General features: G+C 52.4%; 3 protein-coding genes across 6 annotated transcripts; 1 reads left to right on the forward strand and 2 right to left on the reverse strand.

The window, feature by feature from the left end:
* Nucleotides 1-1,532: 1,532 nt before the first annotated feature.
* Nucleotides 1,533-2,165, forward strand: Dpm3 (dolichyl-phosphate mannosyltransferase subunit 3, regulatory). 2 transcript variants are annotated; one of them, XM_003475376.5, is made up of 2 exons: nt 1,533-1,689; nt 1,818-2,165. In XM_003475376.5, exon 2 carries the CDS (start codon nt 1,823-1,825, stop codon nt 2,099-2,101), a length of 279 nt encoding a protein of 92 aa, XP_003475424.2. In that variant the 5' UTR covers nt 1,533-1,689; nt 1,818-1,822; the 3' UTR covers nt 2,102-2,165. The 2 variants fall into 2 exon arrangements, with proteins under 2 accessions (XP_003475424.2, XP_013014026.1); XM_013158572.3 differs by having other exon boundaries at nt 1,632-1,719.
* An 819-nt stretch (nt 2,166-2,984) lies between these two features.
* On the reverse strand, nt 2,985-5,782 carry Slc50a1 (solute carrier family 50 member 1). 3 transcript variants are annotated; one of them, XM_003475603.5, is made up of 6 exons: nt 5,594-5,782; nt 5,250-5,327; nt 4,996-5,119; nt 4,230-4,391; nt 3,862-3,981; nt 2,985-3,365 (listed from the first exon to the last, which is right to left on the reverse strand). In XM_003475603.5, exons 1-6 carry the CDS (start codon nt 5,671-5,673, stop codon nt 3,264-3,266), a joined length of 666 nt encoding a protein of 221 aa, XP_003475651.1. In that variant the 5' UTR covers nt 5,674-5,782; the 3' UTR covers nt 2,985-3,263. The 3 variants fall into 3 exon arrangements, with proteins under 3 accessions (XP_003475651.1, XP_005006202.1, XP_063106492.1); XM_005006145.3 differs by having other exon boundaries at nt 5,501-5,720; XM_063250422.1 differs by lacking the exon at nt 4,230-4,391.
* An 832-nt stretch (nt 5,783-6,614) lies between these two features.
* Efna1 (ephrin A1) lies at nt 6,615-12,823 on the reverse strand. The gene is made up of 5 exons (XM_063250421.1): nt 12,617-12,823; nt 8,994-9,289; nt 7,909-7,974; nt 7,700-7,750; nt 6,615-7,524 (listed from the first exon to the last, which is right to left on the reverse strand). Exons 1-5 carry the CDS (start codon nt 12,706-12,708, stop codon nt 7,412-7,414), a joined length of 618 nt encoding a protein of 205 aa, XP_063106491.1. The 5' UTR covers nt 12,709-12,823; the 3' UTR covers nt 6,615-7,411.
* Between the last annotated feature and the right edge of the window lie 3,148 nt (nt 12,824-15,971).

The following is a 15,971-nucleotide window of genomic DNA, read 5'->3' on the forward strand; positions in this document are numbered from 1 at the left end:
CATTCATCAGTTGGGCATTTGGGCTGTTTCCAAGATTTAGCTATTATAGATTGTGCCACTATAAACATGAGTGTGCATATATTGCTGTGTTATGATGCTTTTAGTTCTTTTGGTAAAAAACCAAGAAAGGAAATAGCTAGATCATATGGAAATAGTTTTAATTTTTTTGAGGAATTTTCACACTAATTTCCACAGCGATTGTTTCAGTTTACACTCCCATCAACAGGTTGACTTCTTGATAATAGCCATTTTTCTGGAGATGGAATCTTAGCATTTTAAAAATTTGCATCTCTTGAATGACCAGAGATGTTGAACAGTTTTTCAAATATTTATTTGCCACATACTTCATCTGAAAAGTGTGGATTCACTTCAGATGTCCAGTTTTGGATTGGATCTTTAAATCCACAGGATCAGGGCTGGGGATTTAGCTCAGTGGCATAAGTGCCTCCCTTGCAAGTGTGTGGTCCTGAGTTTGATCCCTGGTACCGATAAAAAGGAAAAAGCCCCCCTCCATCCACAGGATCTGATTTTTTTTTTTAGTTCTTTATATATTTTAGATATTAATCCTTTGTCTGAGGAATAGTTGGCAAAATTTTTTCCTGTACTGTGCATTACATCTTCACTCTGTTGGTAGTGTAAAAGCTTTTTAATAAGAAGAGATTCCAAGTGTTGACTCGGTGAAATTTTCTGTATGATCCAGGTTTTGTTCATAAGGTCTTTGCCTATGCCAGTGTCTTCAAGAATCCTACCTATTTTATCTTCCAGTAGATTTAGTGCTTCCACTTTATATTTAGATCATTGATCCATTTCGATTTTAGTTTAGTGCATAGTGAAAGATATGAGTCTAGTTTTAATCCTGAGTGCTGCGATCACAGATGTATACTGTCATGTCAGTCTAGTACTGGGGACTGAATCCAAGCTACATTCCCACTTTTTTCTTTCTTTAGACATGTCCTTGCTAAATTGCCAGATTGCCCAGGTTGGCCTCAAACTTTTTTTTTTGTACCGGGAATTGAACTCAGGACCTTGCACTTGCCAGGCAGGAGCCATGCTGCTGAGCTATATCCCCAGCTAACCTCGAGGTTTGGATCTTTTTGTCTCAGCTTTGCCAAATGACAGAACTGCAGGCCTGTGTTAACACACCCAGCTGCCTAACCTTTTATTTGATTTTTCTAGGCATCAATCATGAATTCATTCTGCATACTCTTTGAAAGAAGTATGCACCTTCACTTGATAATACATCAAACAGATAATTTCTCTGGTCTCAAAAATTTTTTTCTTTCTTAACATTTTATTATTATTTCTTTTGTTTTAAGACAGGGTCTTGTTTGCTCTGTAGGCTAGCCTTGTATTCAGTGCGCAGGAGGACTGAACTTAAGGACGATTTTATATTCCCACTTTGTTGCAAGGTTACATTTACGGTAGTCTCAGCCTTTCTACGAGCTCTGCCACCAGCTTGGAGTGGGAGTTTCAAGGAGGGTTGTGGCGCCTGGGCCCCAACAGACGCAGCCGGCCATTTGCTAAACAAGACAGCTGAACCACTCCAGGGTCCGAGTGCCCACAGACAGCACGGCCCAGAACCACAACTCCCAGAAGGCCTCTGAGAACTACAACTCCCAGAGGGCCGCGCGTAGGACTTCCGGGCGCTGGGTTTCGGCCGGGCCGCGCTACAGAGGAGCAGCCTGGGAGGTACCAGTGGGTTGAAGGGACACATTGAGGGTGAGGTGGGTGGATGGGAAGCGATGGGCATGGTTCTCAAAGTTAGAGTGGGTTACCAGAATGGAAGGGACCCTGAGCATCGTTTTTTCTCCCTGCAGTGACCATGACGAAACTGGCGCAGTGGCTTTGGGCACTTGCGCTCTTGGGCTCTGCCTGGGCAGCCCTGACTGTGGGAGCTCTGGGCTTGGAGTTACCCTCACCCTGCCGGGAAGTCCTGTGGCCACTGCCTGCCTACCTGCTGGTGGCCGCTGGCTGCTATGCTTTGGGCACTGTGGGCTATCGCGTAGCCACGTTTCACGACTGCGAGGACGCCGCCCTGGAGCTGCAGAATCAGATCCAGGAGGCCCGAGCGGACTTAGCCCGCAGGGGACTGCGTTTCTGACACCCTATCCCTGCTCGCGACAGTCTCCCTCCCGTCCCGATTAAAAAGCAAGGTTGTTTTCTAACCTCGTCCAGTTTTTGTGGAGAGTAGGGGTTGGGGACTCTGTGCCAGCGGTTGTGAAGTGAGAGGTGGAAAAGTTACCATCCTAGTTATCGGTATTTATCTTTGTTCCCATTTTTGTTTTAGAGGACGCAAAGACACTTTCTCAAACTTCTGGGGATGTAAATATTATTTCACTTTCCTGGTCGTTTTAATCCCATCAGGAAGTTTTTTTTTTTTTTTTTTTTTTTAAGTTTTTTTCCTTCAGTACCAGGAAATCAAACTCAAGGAAGTACTTTTTTTTTTTTAAGGAAGTACATCTTAAACCTAACTTTCATTCTTTATAATTTACAAAATACGATTTGGGGGGCTGGGAATTTGGCTCAGTGGCCTGTCTGCCTGGCAGGCCTGAAGTCGTGAGTTCAATCCCTGGTATCGCCAAAAAAAAAATCTTAGTGTTGTGTGACTGAGCTACATCCCAGGCTCCCAAACTCTGATTTAAAAAAAAAAAAAGAATTAAAAAATGTTGCTACTAAGGCTTGAACCTAGGGCTTTCCACACCCTTTAATATTTTTTATTTTGAGACAGAGTCTTGCTAAGTCACTAAATTACCCAAGTTGGGTTTGAATTTATGATGCTCTGTCTGCCTCAGTCTGCCAGAGGACTGGGGTTATAGTTGTGCGCCAACACCCCTAGCTCAGAGCTTTTAAGGCCTTCTCAGGTCTTTTCAATCTCTTGGTTTTTTTCAGGTATCTTTTCTACGCCAACTCTACCTGAGAATAGCTAGATTTACCCTTCACCAAACTAGGCAGGTTGAGAATCATGAATAAAGAATAAACTGTGATTGGCAGGGGTGGGGAACAGTTTATTTTAAGGCACAGTATAAAGATATCACCCCAACCTCCAAAATTAAAAAAGATAATCTCTCAAGCAAATAAGTGATTTCATGTCATAGATTCCATCCAGTCTTCTGAGTGAAGCTCATTTTTTGAACCCTCTAATCTCAAAGTTATCTTTCCCACAACCCACTGCACCCATGGAGCAGGTCACCAAGACCAGCTGAAACAAGGAACTCTTTGGTATCAAGTTGGCATTAGGGTGCCTAGTGGTCAGATGAGCTGCTTCAGGTTTGCAGAAGCCGATAATTCTTGTCTTGCTGTGGGGGGTACTTCCAGAAAAGCCAGAGGCGAATAAAGCTGGTAAGGATTCCTGGAAGGTTGGGGACCTGCAATAAAAGGGTTGCTATAAGACATGTGTGGTAGGCCAGGGGTTTAGCTCAGTGGCGTAAGTGCCTGCTTGGCAAACTCGAAGTCGTGAGGTCGATCCCTGGCACCAAAAAAAAAAAAAAAAAAAAAAAAAAGACATGTGTGGTAGCTCATGCCTGTAATCTCAGCTCTTGGGGGAGGTGAGGCAGGAGGATTGCTGCAAGTTCAAGGCCATCCTGAACCATGAGACCATGTTCAGAATAAAGAAAAAGAGCATGTGCCTGTAATCCCAGCACTTAGGAGGCTGAGACAGGATTGTCATGAGTTCAAGGCCAGCATGGGCTACATAGTGAGTTCAAAGTTAGCGTGAACTACATATTGAGACACTGTCTCAAAAGAAGGAAAAAAAAAGGACTAGCCAGAACTACATATCAAGACCCTGTCTCAAAAGAAAAAAAAATGACAGGAGTCAGTTTTCACTTTGCAAACTTACCACCCTATTTATATCTTGCTTACCATGATGTAGAAATCTCTGAGTCGAAACCCATAGAGGGACCAAGAGGCAGAGGTAAGCAGGGTGGCAATGGTGAGTGAGAAGGAGAGACGATGGGTTGATTTAGTTTGAATGACCTTGGCCTGTGAGAAAGGATTAAAGACACTGGACCAGGCACATAGGAAAGTTCCCAGGTTGCCTAAGAAGACTCTTAGGAAAAAGGTCAAACATCCTCCCTGGTCTGTTACCCAACCCTTCTGCTTCCCACTTACCAACCTCCACTGCCTGGTCTACCAGGATCTACAGTTTCCTTTCCTCTGGGGTGTAAGTCACATTCTCTGGTCACAGGAGTCTGGCCCTTAACTCCCAACCTCCTGGACACCCCACTCACCAAGTCAGCCAGTGGTGAGAGATACATGCTGATGGTGAAGACACTGCAGAAGAGGCCGAGCTGCTGAAGCCGGGCCTCATCATCAGGCATCAGGAGCCAAAAGTAGCCATAACCCATGAGAAGGACCCCCAGCAGGGTTGCAGTCTGTAGGAGCACTACACGCTGCAGGGGAGAGAGGGTCTCTTCTAGGTGTGCCCGGAGCACAGTCTGATCTCCCTGCTGGAATTAATTCATCCTGCCCTCTCCCATACTCTCCACTGGGAAGCCTGCCTTTGTTTTTAGTATTGCACTTGTCACAGTCCCCCCCTCCCCCAGTGACTTAATGAAATAGTCCTATGCCACAGCACTGAAGGCCTCTGTGAGAGAGAAAGGTATTTTTTTTTTCTGTGTTCTGAGTTTGGCATACACTGTAGGATTCTAATAAATAAATGCTTGTGTGAAGAGTGGGGAATCAGAGCTAATCACCTCATTCTCAGCTAATGGCCCTGAGGGAACTAGAAACAAAACCCTTTTCTCTTCAGCATGCTAGAGGGAAGCTAAGGGCAGCACAGGCATCACCAGGCCAAGCAGTGCTACCAGCCTTGCTAGGGTGGGGAGCAATGTGTGAGCTTCAGAAGACGGGCTTCAAAAGAAAGGAAACTGAAGACTGGAGGGCCTTCTAGGAAAAGATGACTGTGCCAGCCTGTTAAGTGTTCTAGGAAGTAATGTTTGCCCTGCCAACAAGGCAGGGCACGCAGCAGAGGTGGGTCCAAGGGAGGGCCTCTACCTTCTGCGGGCAGTAGTGAAGATAGGCCAGGATATACAGGGTCTGAAGCACAGCACCTATGGCGTTGACAATGATGAGCGTCCCGTCTCCCTTCAAGACCCCATAACTCAGCCAGCCCAGGTTGCTGCAGGGAGGAGGGGCGGAATTGAGATGCTGGGCTGAGTGCAGCAGATTTCCACAGGCCTCTTCATCTTCCTCCAACTCCTCCCCACCTCCCCAGCAGCCTTTACCGCCGCAGCCCTCGTCCCTCTCACTTGACATCCGTGGTAAGAAAGGGCAGGAACTGGACGCTGTCCACGCTCTGGGTCATCTGCATGTGCCTGAGGTCCGAGCTGTAATGGGGCCCCAAAGGGAGGGGTGCCAGGTGAGTGGTTGGTCCCCGATGCTTATTATCCTCCCCATATGATCGTAGAACCCACCCCCTGGTCCCCTGCCTTCTCCCTCAGGCGGAGCAGCCAGGCTCGCCCTTGCATCCCAATCCCCTCGACCCGATTCCATTGTTGACCGCGGGTTCCGGATGCAGCCTGGGAGCATGGCCGTTCGCTCTCCTTTCCTGACTTCTTGGTCCTGCCCCAGCCCACCCGGGCTGTGCTCTCACAGGCCGGTGGAGAACATGCCAAGGGTGAAGACCACGCAAGCTCCGGAAAGGAGCGAGTCGGCCACGCTGCTCGTCTCCATCCTGCCCGAATCGGATCCCGGGCGCGGGACAGCTCAGCCTACGAGCCACCGACGCTAAAGCCTTGCCAGGCGTGCGCCGGCCCCCGCGCCGTCCCCTCCCCCCCGGAAACCCGCCCTCTCCTAGAACGCAGAGCCGGAACTCAGGCCCCGCCCCTCCTGACGCCGGTCCCGCTGGTCGACTAGGGGCTGCTGGGCCTTTCCAAGAGGGAGGTGGTCCTCCAGGCGTCGGTAGTGGGCTCAGTGTATGTGTTTCCCACAGTCCACCTCTCGCTCTGCGTACTAGGATTATTTAACCCCCGGCCTCAACTTTTGTATTCCAGAGAGGCACACGTGGTGGGACTCAAAAGCTAGACTTCCTGGACTTAAATCTTGCTGTCCAGAGCTCCAAATCAGGACCTGAGTGATGGAGGGTTTGGGAAAACTACTCTTGAGTTCACTGTAGCCTCCTCCCAAACTCCTCTAAATAATTGGTCTTGCCAGGAATTACAGACTTCCTTCACCAGAAGTCCTCCTACAGCCACAGGGCCAGCCATACCCAGTTCACTTAAGCCCCTGCCACTGACCCCGTGGTCCCATCTATTTGCTGCTGGGCATTTCCCCTCTCAGCCTCCCACGGCTCCCCTGGCGTGGAGCTGAGGGGCGGGGCACATGTTTCAGCTGGCTTCTGGCTTCCTTGAGTCACGCAGACAGCCAGCATGAGTACCTGAATGGTATGCCAAGCCCAGTGCTGAGGGGGTGGGAGTGGGGCAGAAGTTGGACAGGAAGAACTTCCATAGTGGGGTGTGGAAAGACTGCTGTTGGGGAGCACTGCAGTCCTGCCCAACCCTCAGAGAGAAGCCACTTCACTTTCTTGTACTTCTTGGATAAAAAAATAAACAGTTGTTTCTGATGTAGCAGAGCCTAGTACACAGTAGGGACTCTATGCTCATTAAAAAAACATGTCCAAAAAACCAAACACATTCCTTTATTTTGAGACAAAGAACACTGTATAAAAAAAAAAAAACAAAAAAAACAACAATCTCCAGTTGTGGATATTAGACACACGACAAGTTTATATACAGACACTATACACAAGGGCCCTGCCCTGTAGGCTACACTTTAGGCAGACTGTACACAAGGGCACAGCCCTTACAGCTCTTCTTAAGAACAGGTTGGCACAGCCCCCTGCTGGCACAGCTCTTTGGAGTGCTGCCCCACAATGGGAGAAAGGATGCGGTGCCTGGCAGGTCTTCAGATGGAAACCTTGCTGTGAGATGCCGGGTCAGCCCAAGCATGCTGCCTCTCCTGTACCTGGCTCCTGTGCAGGAAACTGTTCCTTCTTTCCTTCAGTCAGTTCGTCTGGGCATGCTGGCTTTCTCTGGGAGCGGCATCTTGTCCCACCTAGTACCAGGCTCAGTGTCCATCTGCTTGGCCTCAGGCCCTTTCCAGCTTGGCTCTTACTGTGTCCTCTCAAGGGACCATGTCTGCATAGCTTGCTTCTTTGGTTTAAAGGCAGGAATGGTGGGGAAAGGACTGTTCCCACTTCTTACTCCATCCCTTTAAAGTGTGGGTGGGGATGGCATTGACAGGATGGTGGAAACCTTTAATATGGCCCATTTTGAGGTTGATGGGTGGCAGCTTGTGCATGTGGTGGGAGCAGTTCCCAGGGCTGCAGCCTTGGGGCCCACCGTAGGACAAGTAACAGGTGTCTATCCCTGGCCACTTAATCCAGTTCCATTTCTTAATGTAATGCACACCTTCACTGAGTTTGCAGCAGCATCAGTGGCAGAAGCAGCACAACCCAAGCAAGTGGGAAGAGGCGGGGGGCAGCACTGTGACCAATGCTGTGTAGAACCTGCACTTCCGGGTCATCTGCAAGGAGAGAGAACAAAGGCCCCCCAGGATAAGTGACCTTGCCCTTTGCACTGACCTTCAGGCTAGCAGAGTTTCCAAGTCCCTGAATGGCAAAGGAACCACCTCCTGTATCCAGCCTTCTCAGACAGACCCCTTCCTGTGTCTCAGACACAAACTGGTTTCAGCTACCTACCTGACTGAAGTCTTTTCTCTTGTGGATTGGCATGGGCCTGTGGACTGTGAGCTGAAAGACAAAGAGTAGAGTAGATGAGGAATTCTACCATGGAGGCAGAGGGTGTGAGCATTGTGTAGGTTGGGCAGTGGGACTTCTCTACCCTCCCAGGTCACTAGAGCTGGTCTACTACAGAGATAGAGGGGAGGCTCATAGGACTTGATACTCACTGATCTTGCCATTGACAGTCACCTTCAACTTCAAGCAGTAGTTTTCTTGATGGGAGATGGGTTTGGCTGTAAGATAAACCCACAGAGAATTAAGCAAAGAACCTTTGTTGGAAATAGCTAAGGCCAAATGTGACTGGCCCTGATTTCTTAGCCTCCTAGTCATTTGAATTCCTTTCTTGTCTCTAATCATGATTCTTACTCACTTCCTAGAACAACCCTAATGTTTGCAAGTGGTAGTAAAAAGAAGACAGGGGGTTGGGGATTTAGCTCAGGGGCATAAGCGCCTGCCTTGCAAGCAGGGAGTAGTGAGTTCGATCCCCGGTACCGATAAAAAGGAAAAAGACAAAAAAAAAAAGAAGAAGACAGACCCTTCTGTCCTTCACACCTCCAAGCATGGAGTTTGGTGAGGCATTCATATATGTTTCTCTTTACCTGAGCCATCTTATACCACTCCTACCTAGACTCCCTCACACAGACAGCCCTGGATCCATTCTACATAAAGCTGACCTTGCAGCTTCAAATCCATCAGTACTTTCCGCTGCCCTCACGGTAAAGCCTCAACTCCTTTGCAGTATTTAGGCCTCCCTCATCTGTCCTGTCTGCCTTCCAAGCTCATCTTTGCCCACTTGCTGAGTGTGTCCCACACCTGGGAGTTCCCTTTGTACATGTACCCTCACACCTGGCCAGCTTTCCTTCATGTCCTAAGCTCTGGGGTCATTTCCTTGCTTGGCTTCTTGTGTGCCTCCTAAATTGGCAAATGCATAGGCCATTTCTTCTAAGGCTACTATGCTCATGTCTACCACATCACTGTGTTCTATGGCCTGTGACACAGCTTCCTCTAGTTCACGGGCTCTGAAATGTTTTATTTAACTCTGTGCCCATTCTGCCAAGCAGAACGTCCAATACACAGTAGAAGCTCACACCACATCTGTGATGTGAATGAATGAAAATAGAATTCAGGCTCAGGAGGGGCCCTGAGCTACCTGAGTCCCCATTAAGCAGGTATCCCTGGTGACATGCACCATGCCATCATGCGGCTGTGCCCTCAATGCAAGCCCTTGTGTGCCTGTCTCCGCTGCACTTACAGATGTAGTAGTAGCTATGTCCTTCCTTGAATTCCTTGCCCAGGGTGAAAGGTGTGAAGCGCTGGAACTTCTCAGACAGCTTCTCTGGACCATGCCTGGCGCTGGGCTGGTTGCACCGCCAGCGGACCTGGTCTTTGGACTGGGGCTGGCATACTGCATACTCCTCGTAATCCACCAGATACAGTGTATACCGCTCCATGGCAGTGTCTGCCACAGAGTCATCCTCATAATGGGGACAGATAATGTCCAGGTAGTCATTCAATCGCACATGTACTGTGTAGTCCTCATCCCGGAACCTAGGTATGCACAGAAAACGACGAAGCAGGTGGTCACTAAGAGGCCAGGCCAGAGCCTTGAGTCTCCAGCTGTTTACATGACCCCTCCCCTTTCACACTGAAGCCTCCAAAAACTTTCCCAAAATCTCAGCTCTCAGTGTTTACCAATCTTCGTCTCCATGGGATTGAACCCAGGGGTACTCTGTCACTAAGCTACATCACAGTTCTTTTAATTTTTTTCTAAGTTTAAGACAAGGAGGTCTCACTGAGTTGCTGAGGCAACTTGTGATTCTCCTGCCTTAGCCTCCCGGAGTGCCAGGGGTAAGAGGCATGTCATCATGCCTGGCTGATACAATCTCTCTTCATCTCCAAATATCTCTTCCGCCCAGCCATCATCTCCTTTTCAGTCTCCAAAAAGCATCAATATCTCAGATACCAGTGTATTTTCGGTAAGCCCCGGTATTTGCTCCAAGATAGATTTCTTAATGTCTCTAGGCTCACTCTGGACGGCCTTGAACTCACTACAGTCTTCCTGCCTCAGCCTCAGCCTCTCCATTGAGGAAGATTACACGTGTGTGCTACCATTCCCTGCTAAGCCAGTTCTGTCAAAATCCAAAACACTGTCTTTACCACACCACGCTTGCACTGAGCCCCATCAAATCCATGTCTTCACTTTTTTAACTCATCTTTTCCCTGATCTACTGAATCTTTCCCATACTTTCCAGTCACCTGTCCCTCCAAACTTCTAAGTCAAACCTTGGGTCACAAATGCTGCCCCCATTTCAGTTAAATCATTCTCACCAGTTCACCCCAGTCTGCCTTTCTTGATACTCATATTTATGCCGTCTCCCCATCATCTTCTCTCAAGCACCCCAAATGTCCCTCTTTATTGCCGAGGCCACGCCCCATCTCCCCCTGATGCAGTGCTGGAGTTCTCTGACCTGAGGCTGCAACTCCTGCCCCTCCTCCACAGGTGGAGCCAGATCCCCTCCTCCAACCCCCTCCCCCAGCCCCACAGGCTCCAGCCCCACAGCCCACCAGCCCCTCCCCCAGCTCCAGACACCTGGCTCCAGCCTGCATGGTGGGTGGTGTTTGTAGGGGGAAAGTGTCCCCCTCCCTTTTCAAACTGGTCTGATTCAGTGAATTCCCCAAGGACTGCCAGGGAGAGACTCAGCAGACCTGGGCGTCCATTTACTTCAAACCCAAGGCCTGGGCATGGGTGGTGGGATGGGTGGAGAAGAAGGAATTAAGCCAAGAGACCCCTGAAGTGGGCACCCGAGCCCAGTTGACTGACCCCCTGGAGGCCTGGTCTTGCAGCAGCTTGCTTCAAGGATCCAGCTGGGTTTACCAGGGCCCTTCCCCCAACCCGGGGAAAGAGGAGCAGAGGGAAGCTTTTAAAATTCCTCTCTGGAGAGATAAACATAGAAGCCATTTCGAAACAGGTATTTCAGCTCTGGGCCTGGCGTCTTTCCCCCATTCCCGTGATGGGCACTGACTCATTTCTCATCTACCTCTGTTCCCCGCCCCAGCTAGCACTACTAAGAACCTGTGAGAATTTACCTCCTTCAGTGTCAGCAGCCCCCAGGAAGCCAGGAAGCTGGCCTTGGGCACTGGCTTCCAGGCAAAGGGTGGCAGTAGGTCTGAAGGCACAGGGTACTTGCCCCTCCAGCACCAAGGGCGCCAAGGCCCAGCTTCCAGTGGCACTACCCTCCTCCTCATGCTGCCCCCAGGCCTGGAGATCCCAGGGCTAATGCCCATTGCCCTGAGTCACCCATGCCAGTCTCAATACCGCCCAGTTCATTGCTACCTCATTTCTCTCCCTGAGCAGGGCCCAGCTTGGCCGCCCATGGACACTACTCTAGATTAGTCTTGGGTATGGGTGTGTGTATGTGTGTAACTGGAGGGGCATGGCAAAGCTGTACTGGTGGGGCACCCAATACCCCCCTCCAACTCTTCCCCAGGGGTTACCACCTCCTACACTTAGCCCTCCTTTGACTCTTGCTCTCCCTGTGGGAAAGGGGAGCGCCTAGGCGTCAGGGAAGGCAGGGAGGGGGCAAGGAAGAGGCTCCTTCCTGAAAGAGAGGAAACCTGGGAGCTTGGGAACGGAAAAGGCCAGAGCCCCCCCCCCCCCACTTATGGCTTCCTGTCCCCTCCTCCTCCTTCAGCCAACACCTGGCATGGGCATAAACAGGGACTTTGCTCTGTTTCTCCCACTATTAGGACAGGATTGGGTCAAGGAGGCAAAGAGCAGGCAGCAAAAAGTGAGGACAGGAGGGCTGGCTGGGCAGCCACGCCACGCCATGGCCAGAAGGGTAGTAGCCTCTGGGGTTGGCAGCTGCCTGTTCCCTTCCCCCACAGCACCCCCACACACAACCCTTCCCCAGTAGGCAATGCCAAAGAGTCAGAGGAAGCTGGCACAATCTGTTTCTCAAGGGGGGTGGGAGGCAAGCATGCTAAGGCTGGGGGCAGCTGAGCGGTGTTTTGAATCCTCAGCTACCCAGCTCTCCTCTACCTGCTCCACCCTACCCCACTCCAGTTTGCCCGAAAATAGTTCCCCTAACTTCACAAAACTCAAGCGGAGGAACAAAGGGTCTGACAAGACAGAGTGTCTACCTCCAGTACCATTTACCTCACAACCTTAAATCTGCCCCAGAGAAATTAACTCCTTCCTGCTCAGAGCCCTTTGTAACCTTTTGAATCCCTATCATTCCTATTGAAGCTTTTTCATGACTTTCTTCCCATCTGCCCTCCAGTTCTTCATCTTTTCTACTCGGACCGCACAAACAGGTGATTCCTTTAACCTACTCATGCACAAGTGAGCCTGTGCCTCACTTCACCCCAAGAAACCCCTGCTAGGGGTTCTTCAGCGGCGTATTAAATACAGCATGGATACCTAATACCCAATGGTTGGGGCCTCCTGAGGGTCTTTCCAGTGTTACACCGAGCACTACTCATTCTTGATTATCACATCAAGGGAGTGTTAGTCTGAGCAGATCCCAAGTCTACTGGAGGTGGGGCTTGGAGGTCTTGCGTCTCCAGACCTAGGACAAGATCCCTGCAGGGCGGGTACTCAGGCAGCAGCGCTCGGCGTGGGTCCCTCATTACAGAGTGATACGGCTGACAGAGGGCAGGAAGGCAAGGGCAGAAATAGCGCCTGTGCAAGCAAATACAGGCAGGTTCTTGCCCGGGGTGGGGTGCTCCAGGTCTCAGGAGGAAAAAGCTACAGAATCCCTCCCGTCCGCCCGGTCACCTTCCTTTGGCTCAGGTCTGGGGCTGGCAGGGTCAGTTACTAAAGAAGAGCAATGCTAGCCGGGCGCCCATGCTTCCAGCGGGAGACTCAGGGCTTACTTGGGATTTGAACTGTTCCAGAAGACGGTGTGGCGGTCGGCAGCGGCCAGACTGCAGCACAGACCCAAGAGAGGGGCCCAGAGGAACTCCATGGCGCGGGGCCGGGCCTGGCCGGACGGGGAAGGGAGCTCCTCGGGCCGGGCTCCCGCTGGCTCTTTACACCGCGAAGTCAGTCCGGAGCGCACAGTTCTGGCCCCGGCGCCTGGCGACTCCGCCTTTTGGGCCGGCGCCGCCCGACTCTGCGCCCCGCCCCCGCCCCGCCCCCGCCGGGCGCGCGGCTGCCCCGGGGTTGGGGGTTGGGGGCTGGGGACTGGGGGCTGGGGGCTGGGGAGGGGGTGGGACGGGGCCGAAGAGAAGGAGGGAAGGGAGAGCGTGAGCAGCTCGGCGCCGCAGGTCTCCACTGTGCCACCCGGGGGGGAGCTGCGCGAAGCCCAGTGGGCTTTGTGGGCGTCGGCGTTGCCGCGGGCTGCAGAAGGGACTAACTCACAAGCGCAGGCCTGCGAACGCGAGAGTGCAGGACCCCGCTTTGCAGCTCCGCGCAGATCTCGCTGGGCGCTGGGTTTGGGTAGGCTCACACCTTTGCTGGGCCTCGCACCCGCGGGCTCGGGCGCCCGCGTTCCCACACTCTCCTCCCACCCCCACCCCCAGCTCATTCCCGGACTCTGTTCTCCGCGGCCCCTCCCCACACACGCGGCTGTTTGTTTTTGTTGGGTTTGTCAATGTTGTCTTTGTTCAGGGGATTGTGTCATCGCCTAGATGCCGGGAATAAAGTGCGACGCTGTGTGAGATCAAGTGTGTAACATGTGCGGCCGGGGCTAAGGGTGCTTTAGGGCCAATAGTGCCCGTGCACCGGGGGCACATGCGAGAATCTTGGCCCGCGAGGTGGGTCGGTGTTTCTGGACGCGCGAAGGGCCCTAATGATCTATATGTGCTATCACATAATGGGTTCTTGGATATGGATTGAGAATCTGGCATGAAGGGTGACAAACTGTAACTAACACGTGTGCATCTGGCGTGTGTAAACACGTGTGTGATGGCGCCAGTGTGAACACATTCTCATACTATCACAGCCGCGTGAGCCACGCGTGAAACTCTTTGACATACGTATACTAATGTTTGTGAGCGGTGTGTGGAGACGGGAGACATGTTCGGGCGTGTAGTGAGGGCGGTGTGTTTGTAGGGCGTTTGGGCTGCGATGGGACTGGCCAGCTGGCCTGGGACGCCTTTGAGCACCGGCTGGGTCCTTCACCCGCGCAGCGTAAACAGACCCGCTGGAATTCGCCTCCTGGGGCTCCCGGCGCAGCAGGCTTGGTTGCAGTCTGGAAAGGGGTGGTGTCGCAGAGCGCAGGCAGGTGTTTGACCGAGCTCCTGTGCGGGCCGGAGCTGTGTGTGCCTGCAAGTGCCTCCCTCGGCTGTGTGTGCTCTCAGGCGGTGGTGTGTGTGCACCCCCGAGGCAAGGCGCGCTCTCCAGGGTAATGGTGTGGGTGCAACCCTGGGGCAGGGTGTGCTCCCGGATGGTGGTGCATGTGCGTCTCTGGCCGTCTCTGGCTCAGCTGCCTCTGCTCCCAGGCTGTTTCATCCAACTCATTTACTGCCAGCCATGGCGACAGCCCTGTAATTACGCGGGGCCCGGACGCCGCGGCAAGTCCGGCGCTGACCCCGCTAGGGAGGAGCCAGCGGAGCGCAGAGCCCCAGCCTCTTGCCACCCTGGCCGCGGTTGCAGCCTCAGGAGGCCGGACCGCCACGCTGAACGTAAATATTGACAAAGCTCCAGCACCGCTGAGCCCAGTGACCCTGGGGTGGGTCAGAGTTCGGCCCCACAAACCGTCGTGCGTGCACCTGCCCCGGGCGACGTGCTTGGGCTCCAGTTTCTCTCTGGCGCACCCGTCCCGCCCGCCAGGCCGAAGTCCTCGTGCTGACCAGACGGGGCACACCTCATGCGTTGTTTGCTCACCTGGGAGGGACACCTGGGTGTCACGTGAGGGCACCCCTTTCACCTCCTATAATTCTGTACACTTGAAACCGCGTGAGGACAGGAATTATGGTTTGTGCAATGTGGTATGGTAGAGCCTGGTACTGTACCCAGTACATGTGTAGATGCTCAATTATTGTAAATGTTCGTTGATGAGCGAGGTCACTCAGTATTCCATGAAGGCGTTAATTTCTGCTAGCTGCTCTGAGGAGGATTTGGCAAAGGGAAAAAGCAGGGCGTGGTGGTGCTCACCTGTAATCCCAGCACTTTGGGAAGCTGAAGCAGGAGAATTGAAAATTCAAGCCCAGTTTAGGTAATTTAGCGATTTAACGAGACACTGAAAAATAGGACTTGGGATGTAAGCTCAGTGCATATGTCCTAGGTTCAAACCCCAGTGCTGAAAGGAAGGGGATAAAAAAACACAGGTGGGGCAGGACAGGTTGGAATTGGCAGGGCCCACTTTGGTGGGGTCACATCTACTCGCACCCAGAAGAGGGCTGAGGCGTTCTCACCCTACATCACAGGACTTTCACTCTACCCACTTATTTGTGCATTTGGGAAGGCTCCCAGACGACAGATAAGGTGCAGAGATTTTTTTTTTCTTTTGTGGCAGCGGGTCTCAACATAGAGTAGGCAAACTCTGTACCACTGAGCTACTTCCACAGCCCGAAGATGGGAATCGCGATGGGCACCTGGAGGGAGGCTAAGCTACAGTCAGTGCTCTAGGCAGACCACATGGATCCATGTGGCCAGAGGCTCCGGGACGTGCTTTTCCTGGATTCGGTAGGAGTGGGGACTCCATTAGCTCTCTAGGCGGCAGAGTGGCAGCGTGCACCGTCAGACCCTCCCGGAGCCGCCGCGCCGCCTGGTGGACCACGCGGAGAGTCGCAGGCACTGTGCGGTCCAGACAGACTATAGCAGGGACTTCCTGGAGCGGGGACTGCCTTGGGCCCCTCTGTACTCCAGCCTGCCCAGGCGGGTCTCGTCTAGATCCTTGTTTTGCGCCATGTCTCAGCGCCACCACCCCCAGGCACACACCTGTGTTCAGAGTCGACAGAGTCTGAGGTGTTCTGTCTGCCAGCTTCAGTCTGGGAAATTCCCAGTGAGTCCGTGCAGAGGATTCCTGAGGAGCAAGGTGAGTCCTCTGGGCACCCTGGGGAGGCCTCGACCCGAAGGGAGGGGTGCCATCTGCGGAGCCCTGTCCATCCACAGTCAGCTGCGTTTCCAGTCTGGAGCTGGCCTAGCTGCTTGTTGCTGGCCCCGCCCCCGTGGCCAGTGCCTTGTGCCTACACCAGCTCAGCCCTGAGGGTATCTCTGGCAGCCTGGTGAGGCTGCATGAAGGGGAGAGGCCTGAGCCTGGACCCGCCTCTGTCCTGTTTTCTC

This window comes from Cavia porcellus, unplaced genomic scaffold (assembly GCF_034190915.1).
Source record: "Cavia porcellus strain 051 isolate PalLab524CR breed Dunkin Hartley unplaced genomic scaffold, mCavPor4.1 scaffold_6, whole genome shotgun sequence".
Classification (NCBI taxonomy): domain Eukaryota; kingdom Metazoa; phylum Chordata; class Mammalia; order Rodentia; family Caviidae; genus Cavia; species Cavia porcellus.

What these genes read in the sequence shown, in the direction of transcription:
- Dpm3 (XM_003475376.5), top strand. Translation starts at nt 1,823, where the DNA reads ATGACGAAACTGGCGCAGTGGCTTTGGGCACTTGCGCTCTTGGGCTCT.
- Slc50a1 (XM_003475603.5), bottom strand. Translation starts at nt 5,673, where the DNA reads ATGGAGACGAGCAGCGTGGCCGACTCGCTCCTTTCCGGAGCTTGCGTG. An exon ending in GGCATGTTCTCCACCGGCCT is followed by an intron (nt 5,328 to 5,593) that starts GTGAGAGCACAG and finishes GCCCCATTACAG; the next exon opens with CTCGGACCTCAGGCACATGC. An exon ending in TTCACTACTGCCCGCAGAAG is followed by an intron (nt 4,392 to 4,995) that starts GTAGAGGCCCTC and finishes TCTCCCCTGCAG; the next exon opens with CGTGTAGTGCTCCTACAGAC.
- Efna1 (XM_063250421.1), bottom strand. Translation starts at nt 12,708, where the DNA reads ATGGAGTTCCTCTGGGCCCCTCTCTTGGGTCTGTGCTGCAGTCTGGCC. An exon ending in ACATAGCTACTACTACATCT is followed by an intron (nt 7,975 to 8,993) that starts GTAAGTGCAGCG and finishes TTTATCTTACAG; the next exon opens with CCAAACCCATCTCCCATCAA. An exon ending in AGAGAAAAGACTTCAGTCAG is followed by an intron (nt 7,525 to 7,699) that starts GTAGGTAGCTGA and finishes CTCTCCTTGCAG; the next exon opens with ATGACCCGGAAGTGCAGGTT.